Source organism: Crinia signifera, chromosome 6, assembly GCF_055691185.1.
Source record: "Crinia signifera chromosome 6, ASM5569118v1, whole genome shotgun sequence".
Taxonomy (NCBI): domain Eukaryota; kingdom Metazoa; phylum Chordata; class Amphibia; order Anura; family Myobatrachidae; genus Crinia; species Crinia signifera.
In genome coordinates this window covers 15,612,006-15,632,423 of record NC_139222.1, presented here as the reverse complement: position 1 = coordinate 15,632,423, position 20,418 = coordinate 15,612,006, and the positions used below count along the sequence as shown (strand labels likewise).

Below are 20,418 nucleotides of genomic sequence, written 5' to 3'. Positions count from 1 at the left end.
AGGGCACTGACCTGATGCAGCCTGTATATCTCACTTAGTGGAATATGATAATAAAATTATGCATTATTCTGATATTATCAGAAATTAGTGAATAAGAGTATACTGTTTATATAGATATCTCTTTATTGTTTTCTTCTTTTTTTCTTATATTATTATAAAAAAAACAGCAAACGGTGATGAAGTTTTATAGACTGGGAAAACTGGACACAAAATCTATAGTCTGGTGGCGTAATAGATAAGAACTTGGTTTAACATGGAACAAATCCTGGGTCCAAGCCCGATTTCGGACATATTAGGGGTCGTATATTTATATATACTGTATATGTACCAATTCCAAATAAATGGCACTCGGAAGATAATGAGTAAAGTAGTAGAAGGATGTGTATTCACATAAATGCCAAGCTTTCGGGGTGTAACCCCCTTCCTCAGGACACAATCCTACAGCCGTTTGCCGTTACAACAATCAACATTTAAATACCCCCACCTAATAACACTCACCACCTCTCCACGCTGGGATCACGCTGCCCGCTCTGACCGGAAGTCATCACCTGGACACGCACATCCGGTAATACAGCGATTCAGTGTTGCTAAGCAACCACTGAGCTTGCGTTCCACGCCAGCCATTGTCCAGGGCATCCATAGTCAGGCGCCGCCACGCTCACACCAGCGATCATCGGGAGACCAGGCTCACTGCGTATAACGGACAATAGCCCTCGCCTGGACACACACCCCCGTCGTTGCCAGGCTCAAGTGTTGCTAAGCAACTACTTATAGCCAGTACTATTTTTCTGGAAAAATAGGTCCAGGAACTCCAGGTCTGGGGGTGGATCAATTAAATAAAAAATAATATATATAATAAAGAGAGGGAGGGAGAGATAGATGTATATATTGTATTTAGAAACAAAGGCACTCACAGGTGACTTTAAAATAAAACTTATCTTATGGAAAGTACAATTTTAGTTCCTGATGATGTCATATTTAATTAGAGGTTCAGGAACTGAGTTCCTGCTGGTTCCTGCTGAAAAATAGCACTGCTTATAGCCAACAATCCACGGCGGGTATTATCCAGACAATGCATAGCAGAATATCGCAATGTTAACACCAGTCTTAGGAGGGTTGGTGAACACAAAATACATACATCCATTTTACATTTACAGCCCTTTTTATTTAACATATTTATTAACAATATCGGGCTGGGATTACTCAGCAATGTAGCCATCTTTGCTGATGACACAAAACAGAGTTATTAGATCAATTGAGGATGTCTCCGCGCTTCAGAACGATCTTAATAAACTTTATGAGTGGGCAAAAAAGTAGAAGATGAGGTTCGATGTGGACAAATGCAAGGTCATGCACCTCGGGAGACATAACCAGTGTGCTAGTTATAACCTAAGTGGGGAGTTATTGGGTAATTGAGGGGCAGATTTATTAAGCTCAGTGAAGTGATAAACTGTCTGGTTTTTATCACTGGCCAATCAGCTCATACCTGTGAAGTTACAGGCCTGGTTTGAAAAATGACAGGTAGGAACTGATTGGCCGGTGATAAAAAACAGACAGTTTATCACTTCACCAAGCTTAATAAATCTGCCCCTCAGTACTTGAAAAGGATCTAGGAGTCCAAATAGATAATAAACTGGGGTGCAGTGCTCAGTGTCACATAGCAACAAATAAGGCAAACAGAATACTAGCAAGTATAAAAAGGGGTACGGAAACTAGGGACTCAAAAGTACTGTAATTATGTCACTGTACAAAGCATTGGTTAGACCACATCTAGAATATGGAGTACAGTTCTGGGCCCCACACTATAAAACGGACATCATAGAACTGGAGAAAATACAAAAAACAGCAACAAAGCTAATAAAGGGAATGGAGAATTTAAGCTACGAGGACAGATTGAACCATTTAAGATCGTTTGCGCTAGAAAAGAGATGTTTAAGGGGGGACATGCTTAACATATATCAGGGGCCAATATAAGGAACTGCCATGCACCCTTTTTACTGTAAGGAAGGACTCTAGGACACGTGGGCATGAATTTAGATTAGAGGAAAGAAGATTTCGTTCCCTTAGAAGGAAAAAAAAATGTTCACGATCAGGGCAGTCAAACTGTGGAACTTTCTTCCTGGTGAGGTGGTGTCAGCAGATGGAGAAGTGGTGTCAGCAGATGGAGAAGTGGTGTCGGCAGATGGAGAAGTGTCGGCAGACACAATAAATACGTTTAAAATAGGGTTGGACAAGGGAGGCGTGGCCACGGACGAGCAGGAGTGAGGTGTGTGTTTGCTGCTCCCCCGGCGAAACCTCCGAGCGGTAGCTACGTACAGCAAGTGTCCGGCCCGCCACGCACATTTCCGGCAGCACGCAGGGAGTGACATCGGAGGAAGCCCCACAGTGATTGGAGGGCGGCTGAGCATGCGGTGAGACGCCAAAGCACAGCGTCTGGTTGGCGGCGTGTGGAGCAGTGAGAGAGAGAGCAGGCGTCCACCTCGCCGTGAGGAAGGCGTAGAAAGGAGCCGTATGACCCTCCTTCAAGCCTGACTGGGCTCCCGGCTGCAAGAGAAAGGAAAGGGCGACAGACTGCGCACCTGACTTGACGCCGGTAATACTGAGGCTGCTATACAGCGCTACTCCAGCCCGGTACAGGAATAACGGATAATCGCTGTTCTGGGACGCTGGCCACACAGGCTGCTCAGGTTACCAGGATGGTGAAAGCAAAAAGACACCTGGGAGTGCCGGACTGGAGGAACAACGGCGGGTAGCTGTGGCTGAAGAATCTCCCTTGGCAACAGGTGACTGGTGGCAACAAGTAAGGTGTGCAAGAGGGGTGCAACGGGGGTGAGTGACTTGTTGTTAACCAAAAAGTGGCATATGTGTTTGCTGTGGGAAGAAACAGTTGGTGCAGCGCTGTACATCTAAAGGGGTAAGAACCCTGCTAGTAAAAAGCTTAGTATACATAATTTTGTTTGTCCTGAGGTGAAGGATAAGAGCTAAAGGGCAAGACTGTGCGAGAGTAACCTTTTACCATCTGGACAGCACTGGCAGCGACGAGAGGGATTTTTCACACAGAAAGTGTGTACACCACCCCAGCAGATTAAGTGACTGTTCAGTATAATCTTATAATGGTTAAAACAGGCAACACTGCTGCAGCAGACCGCCTGGAAAAATACGCAAGATCCCAGGCAGTGAACTCTTCACAGTCAACAATTACCACCCCTGCTAAGGGGTCAAACCCTGTGGCTACCCCAAACATAACCTTACAGCAGATACTAGACGCCATCAGTAGCAGCGAGACGTGCCTGCTAGGAAAAAATTAATGATGTGCAGTCTGATATAGCACAAATAAAACAAGGTGTAAAAATTGTGAAGGACAGAATGAAAGAGGCTGAAAGTCGCGTCTCCAGTTTAGAAGACGCTAATAAAAAATGTTGAAATCTGTAGAAACAATGGCAGGTCAGATTCGGGACATAAACCTTAAACTGTTAGATGTTGAAGGCAGGTTACGCCGTAACAACATAAGACTGGTGGGCCTACCTGAGAGAGAGGAGGGGAATGAGGCATCAAAATTTGTGGAACAACTACTAAGGGATAACTATGGAGCCTCCTCATTCTCAGGGCAATTTGCTGTTGAAAGGGCGCACGGAGTGCCAACCAGACCCCTGCCACCAGGGGCGCCACCTCACACACTTATTTTTAAAATGCTCAATTATCAAGATCGAGATGTAATCCTGCGCCTGTCACGGGTAAAAGGCCCACTAGACCTTAAAGGAACTAAACTGGTTTTTCCAGATTTCTCACTGGAGGTGCAGAAAAGCAGGTCTAAATACGTGGAAATCAAAAAGCGATTAAGGACTCTGGATCTGAAATATTCCATGCTATTCCCTGCAAAATTATGAGTTATTATAGAGGACGAAACAAAATGTTTCCAATCACCGAAAGAGGCTGGAGAGTGGTTGGACATTAAATTTCCAGCAAAACGCCAGCTAGCCTCTGAAAGAGCAACAGATGTTTATGGTCTTTTTTCTGTTCTGTCTGGAGTATTACTTGTAAAGGTTTAACTGCTCTTGAGGGGTGGGGGGGGGGGAGTAGAAGGGCATTAGTAGAATTTGGGGTACTTATTTCCTAGCACGGTGCCCATCGCATAAGATTGTATGCCTTAATTAAGGCATACAATCTATACAATTGAAAAGATTTTTAATTGTATGTACAATATCGCGTACAATAACGCGTCCTGCGACCTTTTCATACCCCCACTATCCACGTCGGTGTGAAGTTGATATTATATAGTGTGGCGAGCCACTGAGCCCGAAGCGTGGCGTGGGGACGTGTACTACTTCACATGTATTCCGCGTCAGCTTGCCACGCTATATAAGATCAACTCCACGCTGACGTGGATAGTGGGGGTATGAAAAGGATGGAGGACGCGTACTGCTGCGCTCGCCACGCTTCGGGTTGGCGTCAATAGTGGGGTGGCATTAACAATGGGGGGGGGGGGCGCATTTCACCCATGAGGGGGGGTTAGCAATTAAAATTGGGGTTTTGGGGTGCTTTTAACATTGAAAGAAATTTAAAATTGGGTCGAAGGGACCATTTCACATTGATTCCAATGTAAAAATCTCGTCGATTGCATCGCATGCATCTTATGCCGCACAAACACATAAGATGCATGCAATGCTTGCGATATCGGCCCGACACATACAATCTAGATCGTGGGCGCCGTGCTAGGAAATAAGTACCATATTTTGTGTATAAAGAGTCAGTTATTGATAAAATATACGGAGACACTGCTAGTTAGGTAGCACTTAAAATTTTTATGTAGGGTAAAAATACTGAAAAAGCCGTAGGAGGGGGCAATAACTGCCTCAATGGTATAAGTGGTTAAGGGTTGTTTGCCTCATAAGAAGTAGGAATAGTGGAGCAGGCTAAATTAGCCTGAGAGGGATTAGGGGGGAGGAGTAAAAAAAAGTAAGGGGTAGGTATACAGGGTGGGGGGTAAATGTGAAGGGGTATGTGTAATGTATCGGACAAGGACACTGTGGCACCAGAAAAGCACAAGTAGGCTGTTGGCTGTAGTGGAAGACATGGGAAACGTGGAGCTACCTACTCAATATAAATGGTAAAATTGCTAACCTGGAATATGGTTGGGATTAACGAGAAGATAAAGCGTTCATTAGTATTAAGATATATCAGAAATAGTGGTGCGGATATCACGTGTCTAACTGAGACACATTAGGGGGAAATTATTGTCCCTTAAGAAGGCCTGGGTGGGCCACGTTTTCCATGCGCCATTTACCTCCTCAGCATGGGGCATTTCTGTACTTATTAAAAAAAAACAGTGGTTTTTGCATATACTAGGGTTAAAACTGACCCTGGAGGTAGATTTATTTTCTTCGATTGTACGGTGAATAATTGTCACATATTGTTATTGGCTGTCTACATTCCACCGCCATTTTCTTTTGAAGTTCTGGTGAAAATAGCTGATTTCGCGGCACAAACCCCAGAAGTCCCGGTGATCTGTTTGGGGCGACTTCAATAATGTTTTGGACCCTAAGATAGATAGGTGGAACAAAAAGATAACAGGTTAGATGGCAGTTCTGAGAATTTTTGCAATTTTGAGGGGGATATGGGATGGATTGATCCGTGGAGGGAAAGAAACCCAAATGCAATACAATTATCTTGTTTTTCGGCGTCACAAGTACCTTTTCTAGAATCGACCTTGTTTTAATTTCTAAGGTATTGTTGCCACAAATAATCGAAATTGGTTATAAGGCCAGAGGAAAATCAGACCATTCTCCATTGTTGGTAGAATTAAAGGAATCCGTCGAGAGAGGCTGCCAGTTCTGGAAATGTGACGCCTCATGGCTGAACAATCCAGAAGTAACTAACGGGCATATAGACCAATGCGGTGAATTTTGGGCGATTAATAGAGGGTCCGCACAAGAAAATATAATTTGGGATGCATTTAAAGATACTCTAGCCACCGTTCCCTGGCTGTGTCCCACTTCCTTTTTGATTCTACTGTACCATCGGTCAGATATTTGGCCTCGCTTTCATTTCAACTTTTTTTCCAGTTCCGTTATCTTTAACTGACTAGTTCTTCTAACTTCCCCTATTTTCTTTTTTAAATATTCCTTTTAGGTAAGCTAAGAGAAACATTTAAAAAAGAAAATAGGGAAGTTAGAAGAACTAGTCAGTTAAAGATAACGGAACTGGAAAAAAAGTTGTAATGAAAGCGAGGCCAAATATCTGACCGATGGTACAGTAGAATCAAAAAGGAAGTGGGACACAGCCAGGGAACGGTGGCAAGAGTATCTAAATACAGCAAATATTAAGAACATGAAGTACAATGCACAGAGACTATATGCTGGCTCGGACAGGTCAGGAAAATACTCGGCCTATTTGGCCAACGCGGATAAACCCCTTAGTATAATACATAAAATCAAAGATGAAAATGGGGTAAAGCAACATAAGACAGAGGACATAGGAAGGGCGTGTAGCGACTATTTTAGCAAACTGTACGAGTCCAGATCCCCATATACACAGACCCAAATTAGGGAATATGTTGAAAGTATAGTTCTGCCAACATTGGAGGAGGAAGACAGCCAAGTTATGGAAGCCCCTATAGTATTAGATGAGGTAATAGGCGCCATTAAAGAACTACCAGGTGGGAAAGCGCCAGGATTAGATGGCATTCCAATGGATGTATATAAACAAATATATCAACTTTTTGCCCCTTTATTGTTGGAACTTTTTAGGTACTGTTTTGAGAAGGGTGAATGTCCTCAATCAATGATGGAGGCAAGGATTATCTTATTACCAAAACAGGGTAAGGACCCGGAAGAAATGGAAGCATACAGGTCAATCTCTTTGCTGCCTTCAGAGGCCAAGATATTGGCAAAAGTGTTAGCACTCAGGTTGAGCAAATATATTGATGGGATCATTCACCCGGATCAAACCGGCTTTATGCCGGGTAAGTTTACCTCCACTAATATCAGAAAAGTTTTTAGGCATCTACAAGTTGCTACCAGGTAACGCAGCGATAATGTCATTAGTTGCCATTAAGGCATTTGATGCGGTTGAATGGTCGTATCTATGGGAGGTGCTACGGTCATTTGGCTTCGGGACAAATTTTTTGAAATGGGTACAGTTGCTTTATTCCAGCCCAAGAGCCAGAATCTCGATGAACGGATTGACATCTAGGGTGAGAAGGCAGGGGGTGCCCATTATCACCCAGCCTCTTTGCGCTGGCGATAGAGCCCTTGGCTTGTGCCATAAGAGCACATCCTGATATAGTGGGCTTTGAAGCATGGCAGGAGATTGACACATTGGCTTTATACGCCAATGATGTATTGATTTTCTTGCAGAACTATATTAAATCCGCCCCAGAAGTGCTGCAACTTATTAAGACCCACGGCGGATATTCAGGGTTCGAAATAAATGTGCTAAAATCCAGCATCTTGGCAGTCAAAAATCAACCCATAAACGAGCCCCGGGAAATTTTACCAATTAAATGGACAAAGTCATTTAAATATCTCGGAATTTGGATCACTAGTGACCCCCATGATTTTATTAAGTTAAATGCACAACCTCTGCTGGATTACGTTTATTATTAAAGTCAAGTCCTGGAGCAAACTGCCCCTCTCAATGACAGGCCGGGTGAATGTAATAAAAATGATCGTGCTACCAAAATTCTTATATGTGCTACAGCAGTCACCGGTATAACTAACATCGGCCATCTTTAACAAGTTAAACAGTCTAATCTCATCCTTTTTATGGGACAAAAAAAAGGGTAAAAATTAAACTAGATACCCTTATGAGAAAAAAGAGGCAAGGAGGATTATCCCTACCGAATTTTAGACTGTATTATTTAGTTGGTCCATTAACACATATACGGGAATGGGTGACGGAGGATATAGGGCAGGGGTGTCAAACTCAAATTAATCGTGGGCCGCATCAGCAGTTTGGTCACCCTCAAAGGGCCGGTTGTATCTGTAGGACTATGTGTCCACTCTTTATTATCATAAATTATTGTCACTGCATTCAATTATTACTGTTTTTTGTAATAATGTAAGTAATAACTAGCAGGGAGATTGGCAGGGGGCCTGGGACAGGGCACAGTGACGTGACGTCAGATCGCCCAGCAGGTGACCTGGGCCTCTGGGTTCGCAGGACTCTCGCTAGAGTTCTGGACTGGTGGTGACAGTGGGACAGATAATGATAATGACCCTGGACACAGGCAGCCGCACTGCAGATTTGTGGGCTCAGGCTGCGGCTGTGTGCTGCTGGCCTGGCTCTCTGCCTGCCCGGCCACAGACTCTGGACTGGACAGACTGGTCTGGACAACAAGAGACAACACAACTGTGCCCACCCCACTGCCGAACTTACAGTAAATATACTGAACCAACTGATGCCACTGCTGCGCAGCGCGGCACCACAGGCAGGAGGCAGCTCACCGCCGGGCCGGCGTCCAAGTCCGACAGGCAGCCGCATGCACGTCACGGTGTCACTGGCACTGCTGTCAGGCGGGCGTGTGTCACACATGGCAGCGCCATAGCTGCTGCCCGCAGGAGGAGCCGGGGAGGAGTCAGGCACGTCACACAGTGACACTAACAAGTCTGTGTCCACTGTCCTGCCTCCCTCCTCCTCCCAGCGAGCGCCGCGGCGGAGTGACTGTGTCACCCGGCTTCCTCACGTTGTTAGGTATGTCTCTCAGTCTCGAGTCGTCATGTGAGTGTCACAGAATGTGATGTGACACCCACACTGTGATGGCTTCCCGCAGTAATGTAATCGGCGCCAGGCGGGGGTGGGTGGCGGCGGCTGCGCGGGCCACATGACGAGGTCTGGCAGGCCGGATTTGGCCCGCGGGCCTTGTGTTTGACACCCGTGATATAGGGAGTAACCTGGTCAGGGTTTTGGTAGCACAAGGGAATGTAAGCAACAGTCCATTACAGCATTTGTTAAAGGGAATAATCACCAGTAAAGACGCACCCCTTGTGGTACAGGCGGTAAAGATTTGGCGAGAGGTTGGCAAACTAATTAAATACAGTGATATAGAAATAGAGCGCCCTATATCGGATTATGCACGTTTTAAACAACTCGAGTTGGTACAACCAGATGGAATATGGGGTCCTTATGGGATTAGTCGCCATTATCCATCAATTTTACAACACAGAGGGTTTGTGCAGTTGGTGGAAAAATACGCATTGCCACGCTCATTTTTTTTTTAGATTTTTACAAATAAGGAGCGCCCTGGAAGCCCAATTTAAAAACATTACTCCTAAATTTTCAGTATCGCCGATCAAAAAAGCCTTAATAGGAGGTAAAAAGAAAGGGGTGTTGAGATTATATAACCAGCTGGTAGAAGTAATATACGAGGATGGGTTGCAAGATCTTAAAACTAAATGGTCAGTAGACGTGGGAACTAGAGATGGCTAGTGAATCGTTGTCTCGCCTCAGTGACTCGAATCATTAAGCTGAATGCATGGTTCGGATCACTCGCTATGGCAAGAGCCGAGACAGCAGCAGCAGCATTATAGCATAGCGGGCTCACCCCCTCCTCTCTGAATCGTCAGGCTCAGCAGGAGAAAGGAGAGTGCAGTAACAGCTGAGTCCAAGTCAAGTCTATGCTGGGAGCCGTGCACTGTCTCTCTGACTGCAATTCCACACGAGTCATGAGCCCAGCCACTGACTAACTTCCTGTCTGCCGGCACACAGCACACACTGAGGGACAGAGCCTCTGCAAGTCCCTGAGTGTGCTGTGAGCCGTGCACTGTCTCTCTGCCTGCAATTCCATATGAGTAGTGGCTCGAGAGCCGAGTCACTGACCCAACACACTTCACTGAGCTGAGCCGTGTGTCTCAACTCATTCCAATGAATCGTCTTGCCCATGACTAGTGGGAACATTAACAGAAATAGAATGGAACACGGCCTTAAAAGTAGTACCATTAGCAACCAACTCAATAAAAATACAACAGGTACAATTGTTCATCCTTCATAGGTGCTATTTAACATCATCAAGATTGGCAAAAATTGGGGGGAACCCATCATTAATGTGTCCTAAGTGCCAAAATCGGACAGGTACGCTGTGGCACCTATTATGGGAATGTGCAAGCCTTAAATCATTTAAAGGTGTGGCACAGATGGTAAAAATACAGTATGTTGGCAAGTACCTAGTAACATAAATTAAACACAAAAACACACGATTTATAACACGAAATGATTAAGTCTACAAAAAGAAATCACATAATGGAGTGATATAAGAAAAAGGAAGTGAATGTAAATGTATTAAAAATGATATCACCTTTGAGAAACACTGTTACTAGATTAACATTAAAACTAGGAAGGAATATTAACCCCTTCCCGACATTTGACGTACATTTACGTCATGGTCGGGATGTACTTCCCGACACATGGCATAAATGTACGTCATGACTTCAAAGTGTCACCGCGTCTAGAGACGCGGTGACAGAGGGACGATGTCTGCTGTCCCTGACAGCAGACATCTTCCCTCATTGCCCAGGGGGGGCAGCGATGCCCCCCGCCATCGGCGATCGCTGTGATTGGCTGTTCAATGTGAACAGCCAATTACAGCGTTTTCTGTGTACCGGCGAATAACGTTCGCCGGTGACACAGGGATCGGTGGTGATTGGTGCTGTTAAGTACAGCACCAATCACCACCGGGTGCAAGGGTGACACTGGTGGTCACCCCACCTCACCCCACCTGCCCCCAAAGGCTGTGATTGGTCCGTCGGACCGACGGACCAATCACCGCCAATACACCTCAAATGAGGTAACGGAGACAGCCCTGCAGCCGCCATTCCGGTCAGGAACAGCGTGCAGAGCGGTCTCCGTGCCCATCTGTGCCCTATACTGACCTGATCAGCATTGGTGGCATCCGTGCTGCCAGCTCCTGTGACTTCCTGTGACTTCCTGGTGCTTGTGTTGCTGCTGCTGCTGCTGCAGCAGCAGCGTCATTGTGTCAGAAATTGTGTGATATAATTTTGTATCTGCTGCCCCCCTTTTGTGGTGATCAGTATAAACTAACTGATCAGCACCTTTTTTGGGGTGCAGGGTTTTTTTTTTATATATACCCTGTCAGGTTGCACCCACAGTTGGGTGCCTGCTGCCCCTCACTGCTAATCAGTGTTGCATCACTGATCAGCAGTTGTTTTTTGGGGGGGGGTGTTGTGGGTTTTTTTTTTTTTTTTTTTTTACACCCACTGTGATTTTGTGGGTGTCCTGTGGCCGCAGAGCGCTGATCAGTGACGTACATCACTGATCAGCATTTTTGGCACAGGGTTGATCTAGTTTTTTTTTTTTTTGATCAAATTACTGTTGCCTTTGACTCATCAGCATTTTTTTTTATTTATTTTTTTTGTACGGTGCTGTGGAGTCTTTTTTAAAAAATTTTTTACACCCACGGTGCTTTTGTGGGTGTCCTGTGCCCGCTGAGCGCTGATCAGTGATGTACATCACTGATCAGCATTTTTGATCTAATTTTTTTTTTTTTGGGGTCAAATTCCTGTTGTCTTTGACTCATCAGAAGTTTTTTTTAATTTTTTTTTTTTGGAGGGTGCTGTGGAGTCTTTTTTTAAAAATTTTTTTACACCCACGGTGCTTTTGGAGGGTGCTGTGGAGTCTTTTTTTAAAAAATTTTTTACACCCACGGTGCTTTTGTGGGTGTCCTGTGCCCGCTGAGCGCTGATCAGTGACGGACGTTACTGACCAACATCTGTGCTCAATTTTTGGCGCAGGAGTTTTTTTTTTCTTTTAACGGTACTTATGTAGTATCTGGGCTGCCGATTTCTAAATCGGGTACATCGCATCGCATGCGACCATCGGATGCGATGCGATGTCCCGATTTTTCCATAGGAATCAATGTTAAAATGGACTGAGTCCATTTTAACATGGAATTCAATGGGAAAAAGGGGTCCTTTTCATACCCCTACTATCCAAGTGGGCATGGAGTTGGATATAAACCTGTGGCGAGCGTAGCGAGCCACCGAGCCCGAAGCGTGGCGAGCGTAGCGAGCCCCGCGAGGGGACAAAGAATACCGTCCCCTCGCGGGGCTCGCTTCGCTCGCCACGCTTCGGGCTCGGTGGCTCGCTACGCTCGCCACAGGTTTATATCCAACTCCATGCCCACTTGGATAGTAGGGGTATGAAAAGGACCCCTTTTTCCCATTGAATTCCATGTTAAAATGGACTCAGTCCATTTTAACATTGATTCCTATGGAAAAATCGGGTCATCGCATCCGATGGTCGCATGCGATGCGATGCGATATCGCATCGCATCGCATCTGATTGTATGCCTTAACTTAAGGCATACAATCAAAAAATCGGCAGCCCAGATACTACATAAGTACCCTTTTAACTTACACGTGTTAAAGCACTACATACACACTACATACCCCCCGTGTTGAAATAAAGTTTGTACCCCCCTCTACACTATACACGTGTTGAAACACTACACATAAAAATGTCCCAATCATCGCAAAGACTGTTTTCAGCGGAGGAGGCATATGCCCTTCTTGCCTCTGACACTGACACAGCCAGTGAAGTAAGCGATGAATTGGCATTTGTTTTAAGCTCCTCTTCCTCCTCTAGTGATAAGGGACCCCCTCAAAGACGCCCCCGTAGAGCAGCTGAGACCCCCCCCCCCCAATGATTGATCTCGTATGGACCCCACCACCAGACAATTTTGAGCCCCAGGTTCCTGAGTTTTTGGCCAACCCAGGAATCCAATTTGATAGTACAGGCCTCAAAGAAATTGACTTTTTCAAAGTCTTTTTCTCTGATGATTTTATAAATTTAATGGTGGACCAAAGTAATTTATATGCCCAGCAGTTTATTGCCCAAAACCCCACGTCATCATTTGCTAGGTGGACCCCTGTAGATGCAGTAGAGATGATGACGTTTTGGGGTCTGGTGTTACATATAGGCATAGTTAAAAAGCCAGAAATTAGGCAATATTGGAGTACAGATGTTCTGTACAGCACCCCACTTCATCGTATGGCCATGACCCGGACTCGTTTTGAGACGATCCTTAAATTTTTGCATTACAACGATAATGCACAGTGCCCACCCAGAGATGATCCCACCTTTGACCGGCTATTCAGTCAGGCCGGTCATTGATCATTTCAGCGCCAAATTTGCTGAGATGTACATCCCCCAAAAATTCATTTGTGTAGACGAGTCACTTATACATTTTAAAGGAAGGGTTAAATTCCACCAGTACCTTCCCAATAAGAGGGCAAGGTATGGCATAAAAATGTATAAGCTGTGCGAAAGTACCTCAGGGTACACCCACAGGTTTAGGGTATATGAAGGGAAGGACACAAGAATTGAACCGCCAGAATGCCCCCCCTCCCTCGTAGGTGTTAGTGGAAAGATTGTCTGGGATTTAGTGCACCCCTTCCTGGATAAGGGTTATCACCTCTATGTGGATAACTTTTACACCAGCATCCCCCTGTTTAAGGCCCTTGGTTCAAGAGGTACAGCAGCTTGCGGTACAGTGCGCAAGAACCAAAGAGGCCTCCCAAAAACGCACGTTGCCCAATTACTGAGAAAGGGTGAAAGCAGGGGAATATGCACCGAAAATATGTTGTTGGTCAAATATAAGGACAAGAGGACCTTATACTGACAACAATTCACGGAGACAGTACCACCTCCGTCCCTGTACGAGGTACCAGTACCCACACCTCAAAACCTATTTGTATCCTAGATTACAATAAGTACATGGGCGGAGTGGATCTTTCAGATCAGGTACTGAAGCCGTACAGTGCCCTGCGGAAAACAAAAATATGGTATAAGAAGCTGGCCGTGTATATCATCCAGATGGCACTGTATAACGCTTACAGTACGTACTATTCCGTTCTACCAGCCAGACGGGGACATTTATGCACTTTCAAGAGGAAGTCATAAAGGGCCTAATATTTGGGAACCAGCAGGCAGAGGGCCCCAGTACTTCTAGTACTGGCCCCAGTACTTCTAGTACTGGCCCCCATATTGTATCAGGGCAGCATTTTCCTAACGAAATCCCCTCCACTGGAAAAAAGGGCAGGACACAAAAAAGGTGCAAAGTTTGCTATAAAAAGAGAATACGAAAGCAAACTATTTTCCACTGTGAAACTTGCCCCGACAAACCCGGCCTATGTATGAAGGAGTGCTTTAAAATATACCACACATCTATGGATTATTAGGTTCATCATTTCACCGTGCTTCGGGGGTCTTGCTAATGCGACATAGCACCCACCATTCATTCCACCAGAATGTGTGCTGCAAAATCCAAATATCACTCCTTCCCTTCTGAGTCCTGCCATGCACCCAAATGGTATTTTTTGGTCACATATGAGGCATTGCCGTACTCGGGAGAAATTGGGGCACAGATTTTGGGGTGCTTTGTCTCCTTCATTCCTTGTGAAAATGAAAAATTTTGAGCCAGAACTGCATTTTTGTGTAAAAAATGTAATTTTTCATTTTCACAGCCCAGTTGTACCAAAATTGGTGAAACCCCTGGGGGTTTGAAATGTACACTATACCCCTAGATGAATTCCCTGAGGGGTGTAGTTTGCAAAATGGGGTCACTTGTGGGGGGGGTTCCACTGTATTGGTGCTTCGGGGGTCTTGCTAATGCGACATAGCACCCACCATTCATTCCACCAGAATGTGTGCTGCAAAATCCAAAAATCAGTCCTTCCCTTCTGAGTCCTGCCATGCACCCAAATGGTATTTTTTGGTCACATATGAGGCATTGCCGTACTCGGGAGAAATTGGGGCACAGATTTTGGGGTGCTTTGTCTCCTTCATTCCTTGTGAAAATGAAAAATTTTGAACCAGAACTGCATTTTTTGTGTAAAAAATGTAATTTTTCATTTTCACAGCCCAGTTGTACCAAAATTGGTGAAACCCCTGGGGGTTTGAAATGTACACTATACCCCTAGATGAATTCCCTGAGGGGTGTAGTTTGCAAAATGGGGTCACTTGTGGGGGGTTTCCTAACTTTTAGCATCTTATGGTGCCTAGAAACCTACATGGTGCCTAAAAAATAATCTCATAAAAAGGAGGCTCCAAAATCAAGTAGGTGCTCCTTCTATTATGAAGCCTGTGGTTTGGTCAACGTGCACACTAGGGCCACATATAGGATATTTATGAAAATAAAAGAATTGGGGGAATCAATTTTTAGTCACATTTCTCTAGTAAAATCTACTGTGTTCCTTAGAAAAATGTATTAAAATTGAAAATCTGCAAAAAAAATTAAATTTTGAAATTTCACCTACACTTTGTTTTAATTCCTGTGAAACACCTAAAGAGTTAACAAACTTCCAAAATGCTGTTTTGAATACTGTGAGGGGTGCAGTTTTTGAAATGGCATCATTTATGGGGGTGTCTCACATACGAGTCCCTCAAAGTCACATCAGAACTGAACTGGTCCCTAAAAAAATCAGTGTTTGAAATTTTCTTGAAAATTTGAGAATTTGCTATTCATATTGTAAGCCTCCTAGTGTCCAAAAAAATTAAAAGGAGGTTGAAATAATGATGGAAACATAAAGTATACATATGGTCTATGTTAGTTATTAACTATTTTGAGTGGCATGATTATTTGTCTCACAAGCAGAAAATTTAACATTTTGCAAATTGCAAAATTTTCAATTTTTTTTACGACATTTTGGTATTTTTCACAAAAAAACACAGACTGTATCGACCAAAATTTACCACTAACTTGATGTGTCAATGTGTCACGAGAAAACAATCTCAAAATCACTGGGATAAGTAAAAGCAAAAAAAAAGTTATCCCCACTTAAGTGATACATGTCAGATTTGAAAAAAAGGGCTCTGTCAGGAAGGCAAAAACAGGCTGCGGCGGTAAGGGGTAAAAAAAAAAAGGGGGGGATGAGAAACATTGGAATACACTATAGAGTTAGAAACGGAATAACGATTGATGGAATTTAATCTAAGCTATAAGTAAACATACACAAGAAGAAGCAGCAAGAACGCCAGGATTCTCTACAATAAAACATTGGGGTTATATAAGAAGGATGGACAGTATTGTCAGTCTTGTGCTGGATGAACGGAAGGTCAAGGGGCAAAGCAATAACACAAGCCCTAAGGGGATAAAGCAGTAAGGGTAGGTAGAAGGGTAACGAAAAGAGTTGATCTCGGAATGTTTTTCACTATAAACAAAACATAACTAAATATAGGTGGTGCCTTGGTTTCTAAAAAAGAAGAAATGTCCAAATGTATTGTATATGTTTTATTGGGGATGCAGTTAAAATCCCGGCGGTCGGGATCCCAGCGTTCAGAATCCCGACGCCGGAATCCCGACCGCCGAAATGCCGACACATTCTCCCTCCTGGGGCCCGCTGCGTGGCGAGCGCAGCGAGCCCGCAAGGGGGGGGGGGGGGGGCGATCCACGTCCCCCCCTTGTCGGCATTTCGGCTGTCGGGATTCCGGCGTCAGGATTCTGAACGCCGGGATCCTGACCGCTGGGATTCAATACTGAATCCTTTTATTGTACTGTTGTAAAAAGCAATGTAAACATGCACTGTAAAAACGATAAGAAAGAAAGGAAAATAAGAATCAGTGGCAATTAAGATTGTCACACAGTAGCATAGTGCAGTAACAGTGCAATGTTGTGTGCTATGTATTTTAATGTTTTTTTGCAAAATAAAAAAAATTCAAATGGAAACAAAAAAAATATAGGGTTGGACAAACCTTTATTGGTTAAAAACATCCAGGGATACAAATAAGAATAATCATCTTTCTTTAAAAATATCAGTATTCATTACATATAAACAAGGGTTAAGCTAAGTTGAACTCGAAGGACGCAAGTCTTTATTCAGCCTTAACTACTATGTAAGATCAGATCTTGTGTGAATTCTGATGGTTAGCAAGATCGGATACTTATGTAAAACATTTCTAAACCTCCTAGCATGCATATGGCCTCACCTGTGTGACTTCTCTGATGTCTAACAAGACCTGATTTATACAGAAAACAATTCTCACTCAGCATGAGAAAAGCCTCTCATCCGTGTGTCTTCTCTCATGTATTACAAGCTGTTATTTCTGTGTAAAACATTTCTCGCACTCAGAACATGGAAATGGCTTCTCACCTGTGTGTCTTCTCTCATGTATTACAAGTCCTGATTTGGATCTAAAATATTTCTCACACTCAGGGCATGGAAATGGTTTCTCACCTGTGTGACATCTCAGATGTACAGCAAGATCTGATTTGTGTTTAAAACATTTCCCGCACTCTGGACATGGAAATGGTTTCGCACCTGTGTGACTTCTTTGATGTCTAACAAGACTTGGTTTCTGTGTAAAACATTTTCCACACTCGGAGCATGGAAATGGCTTCTCACCTGTGTGACTTCTCTGATGTGTAACAAGTTCTGATTTCTGTTTAAAACATTTCCCACACTCAGAACATGGAAAAGGCTTCTCACCTGTGTGACTTCTCCGATGTGTAACAAGATCTGATTTGCGTCTAAAACATTTTGTGCATTCAGAGCATGGAAATGGCTTCTCACCTGTGTGACTTCTCTGATGGCTAACAAGTTCTGATTTCTGTTTAAAACATTTCCCACACTCAGAACATGGAAATGGCTTCTCACCTGTGTGAATTCTTTGATGTATAACAAGATCTGATTTGTGTGTAAAACATTTTCCACACTCAGAACATGGAAATGGGCTGTCACCTGTGTGATTTAACTGATGTTTAACAAGTTCTGATTTGAGTCCAAAACATTTCTTGCACTCAGAACATGGAAATGGCTTCTCACCTGTGTGAATTCTCTGATGTCTAACAAGTTTTGATTTCTGACTGAAACATTTCCCACACTCAGAGCATGGAAATGGCCTCTCACCTGTGTGAGATCTCAGATGCACAGCAAGATCTGATTTCTGTTTAAAACATTTCCCGCACTCCGGACATGGAAATGCCCTCTCACCTGTGTGACATCTCTGATGTTCAAGAAATGACTGGTGTGTAAAACATTTCTTACACTCAGAGCAGGAAAATGGTTTCTCACCTGTGTGAATTCTCTGATGTGCAACAAGATGTGATTTCTGTACAAAACATCTCTCACACTCAAAACATGGAAATGGTTTCTCACCTGTGTGAATTCTCTGATGTCTAACAAGTTCTGATTTCTGACTGAAACATTTCCCGCACTCAGAACATGGAAATGGCTTCTCACCTGTGTGACATCTCAGATGTACAGCAAGATCTGATTTGTGTTTAAAACATTTCCCGCACTCTGGACATGGAAATGGTTTCGCACCTGTGTGACTTCTTTGATGTTTAACAAGACTTGATTTATATCTAAAACATTTCCCACACTCAGAGCATGGAAATGGCCTCTCACCTGTGTGAGATCTCTGATGTTCAACAAGAAATGACTGGTGTGTAAAACATTTCTTACACTCAGAGCATGGAAATGGTTTCTCTCCTGTATGAATTATCTGATGTTTAACAAGATTTGATTTCTGTGTAAAACATTTTCCACACTCACAGCATGAAAATGGTTTCTCACCTGTATGAGATTTCCAATGTGTAACAAGAACTGATTTCTGTGTAAAACATTTCCCACACTCAGAGCATGAAAATGGCCTCTCACCTGTGTGACTTCTCTGATGATTAACAAGAATTGACTGGTGTGTAAAACATTTCCCACACTCAGAGCATGGAAATGGCCTCTCACATGTGGGACTTCTCTGATGTGTAACAACATGTGGTTTAGATATTACACTATTCCCACCCTCAGAACAGGGACATTGTGTATCACGTGTGTGATCTGCATGATGTGTAACAAAAGCTGAGGTATTAGAAGAACGGACATCACGATTAGAGGGATCAGATGATATATCAGCACTGGGAGGTACTGGATGTATATTTGGGGTACTGGGGATGTCTCCTGGAGAGTCTTGTGTGATGTCATCTTCTAGTTTAGTATCAGCAGACAAGATGCGATCTTCCTCCAGGACATCCCTGCTTGTGTCTCCCCCTGCTGGAGATAATATAATTATTATTATTATTATGCCCAGGTCATTATACAGTGTACACACATAACTCCACTCTACAGAGACTATATAGCAATTCCCATCAGTCCCTGCCCCTGTGGTGCTAACACTCTATATTCCCTGCCAGACAGCACTGCTCACCTCTACATCACTGTGTCACTATGATGTCATCATTATGTCAGCCGGTGACATTGCTGAACCCCAATATCCATCCAGACTGCCCTCATACATAAATACAGGAAACTTGTGGGCTGAATTACACACAACTGCGTAACTACTACACAAAGTGCTCCAGGTGGTTATATATACATATATATCTATATATCTAGAGTGGTGCTCCGCCACGCTCCCTGAGCCACAGGACAAGTAACCCCAGCTGCCTCAGCCCCATCTCAATGCACATCCCATATCTAAGGACACAATTAGTTGGGTTTATCTGAAAGGCCCTACATATTTATCCTCAACTGTGACATACCTAATCCCAAACCACCCAACCCTACCCCACCCTGCATGTCTATCCCCAACTGTGACATACCTAATCCCAAACCACCCAACCCTCCCCCACCCTGCATGTCTATCCCCAACTGTGACATACCTAATCCCAAACCACCCAACCCTCCCCCACCCTGCATGTCTATCCCCAACTGTGACATACCTAATCCCAAACCACCCAACCCTCCCCCACCCTGCATGTCTATCCCCAACTGTGACATACCTAATCCCAAACCACCCAACCCTCCCCCACCCTGCATGTCTATCCCCAACTGTGACATACCTAATCCCAAACCACTCAACCCTCCCCCACCCTGCATGTGTATCCCCAACTGTGACATACCTAATCCCACACCACCCAACCCTCCCCCACCCTGCATATCTACCCCCAAATGTGACATACCTAATCCCAAACCTCCCAACCCTCCCCCACCCTCCATGTCTATCCCCAACTGTGAGATACCTAATCCCAAACCACCCAACCCTCCCCCACCCTGCATGTCTATCCCCAACTGTGACATACCTAATCCCAAACCACCCAACCCTACCCCACCCTGCATGTCTATCCCCAACTGTGACATACCTAATCCCAAACCACCCAACCCTCCCCCACCCTGCATGTCTATCCCCAACTGTGACATACCTAATCCCAAACCACCCAACCCTCCCCCACCCTGCATGTCTATCCCCAACTGTGACATACCTAATCCCAAACCACCTAACCCTCCCCCACCCTGCATGTCTATCCCCAACTGTGACATACCTAATCCCAAACCACTCAACCCTCCCCCCACCCTGCATGTGTATCCCCAACTGTGACATACCTAATCCCACACCACCCAACCCTCCCCCACCCTGCATATCTACCCCCAACTGTGACATACCTAATCCCAAACCTCCCAACCCTCCCCC

At 44.4% G+C, this 20,418-nt stretch overlaps 2 protein-coding genes across 7 annotated transcripts in view; one reads left to right on the top strand and one right to left on the bottom strand.

Annotated features, from left to right (window-relative positions):
- The window catches only part of LOC146010024 (uncharacterized), a 437,588-nt gene that overhangs the window by 153,509 nt on the left and 263,661 nt on the right, over nucleotides 1-20,418 (top strand). The window lies entirely within an intron of this gene.
- Nucleotides 16,721-20,418, bottom strand: part of LOC146010031 (uncharacterized) — a 45,279-nt gene continuing 41,581 nt past the window's right edge. For 4 of the 6 annotated variants that reach the window (XM_083150850.1, XM_083150853.1, XM_083150854.1 and 1 more), the window contains one exon: nucleotides 16,721-19,001. In XM_083150850.1, coding sequence (XP_083006976.1) covers nucleotides 17,050-19,001 — 1,952 coding nt within the window. In that variant the 3' untranslated portion in view covers nucleotides 16,721-17,049. The remainder of the gene's footprint in view (nucleotides 19,002-20,418) is intronic. The other 2 variants (XM_083150852.1, XM_083150851.1) reach the window with 2 other exon arrangements.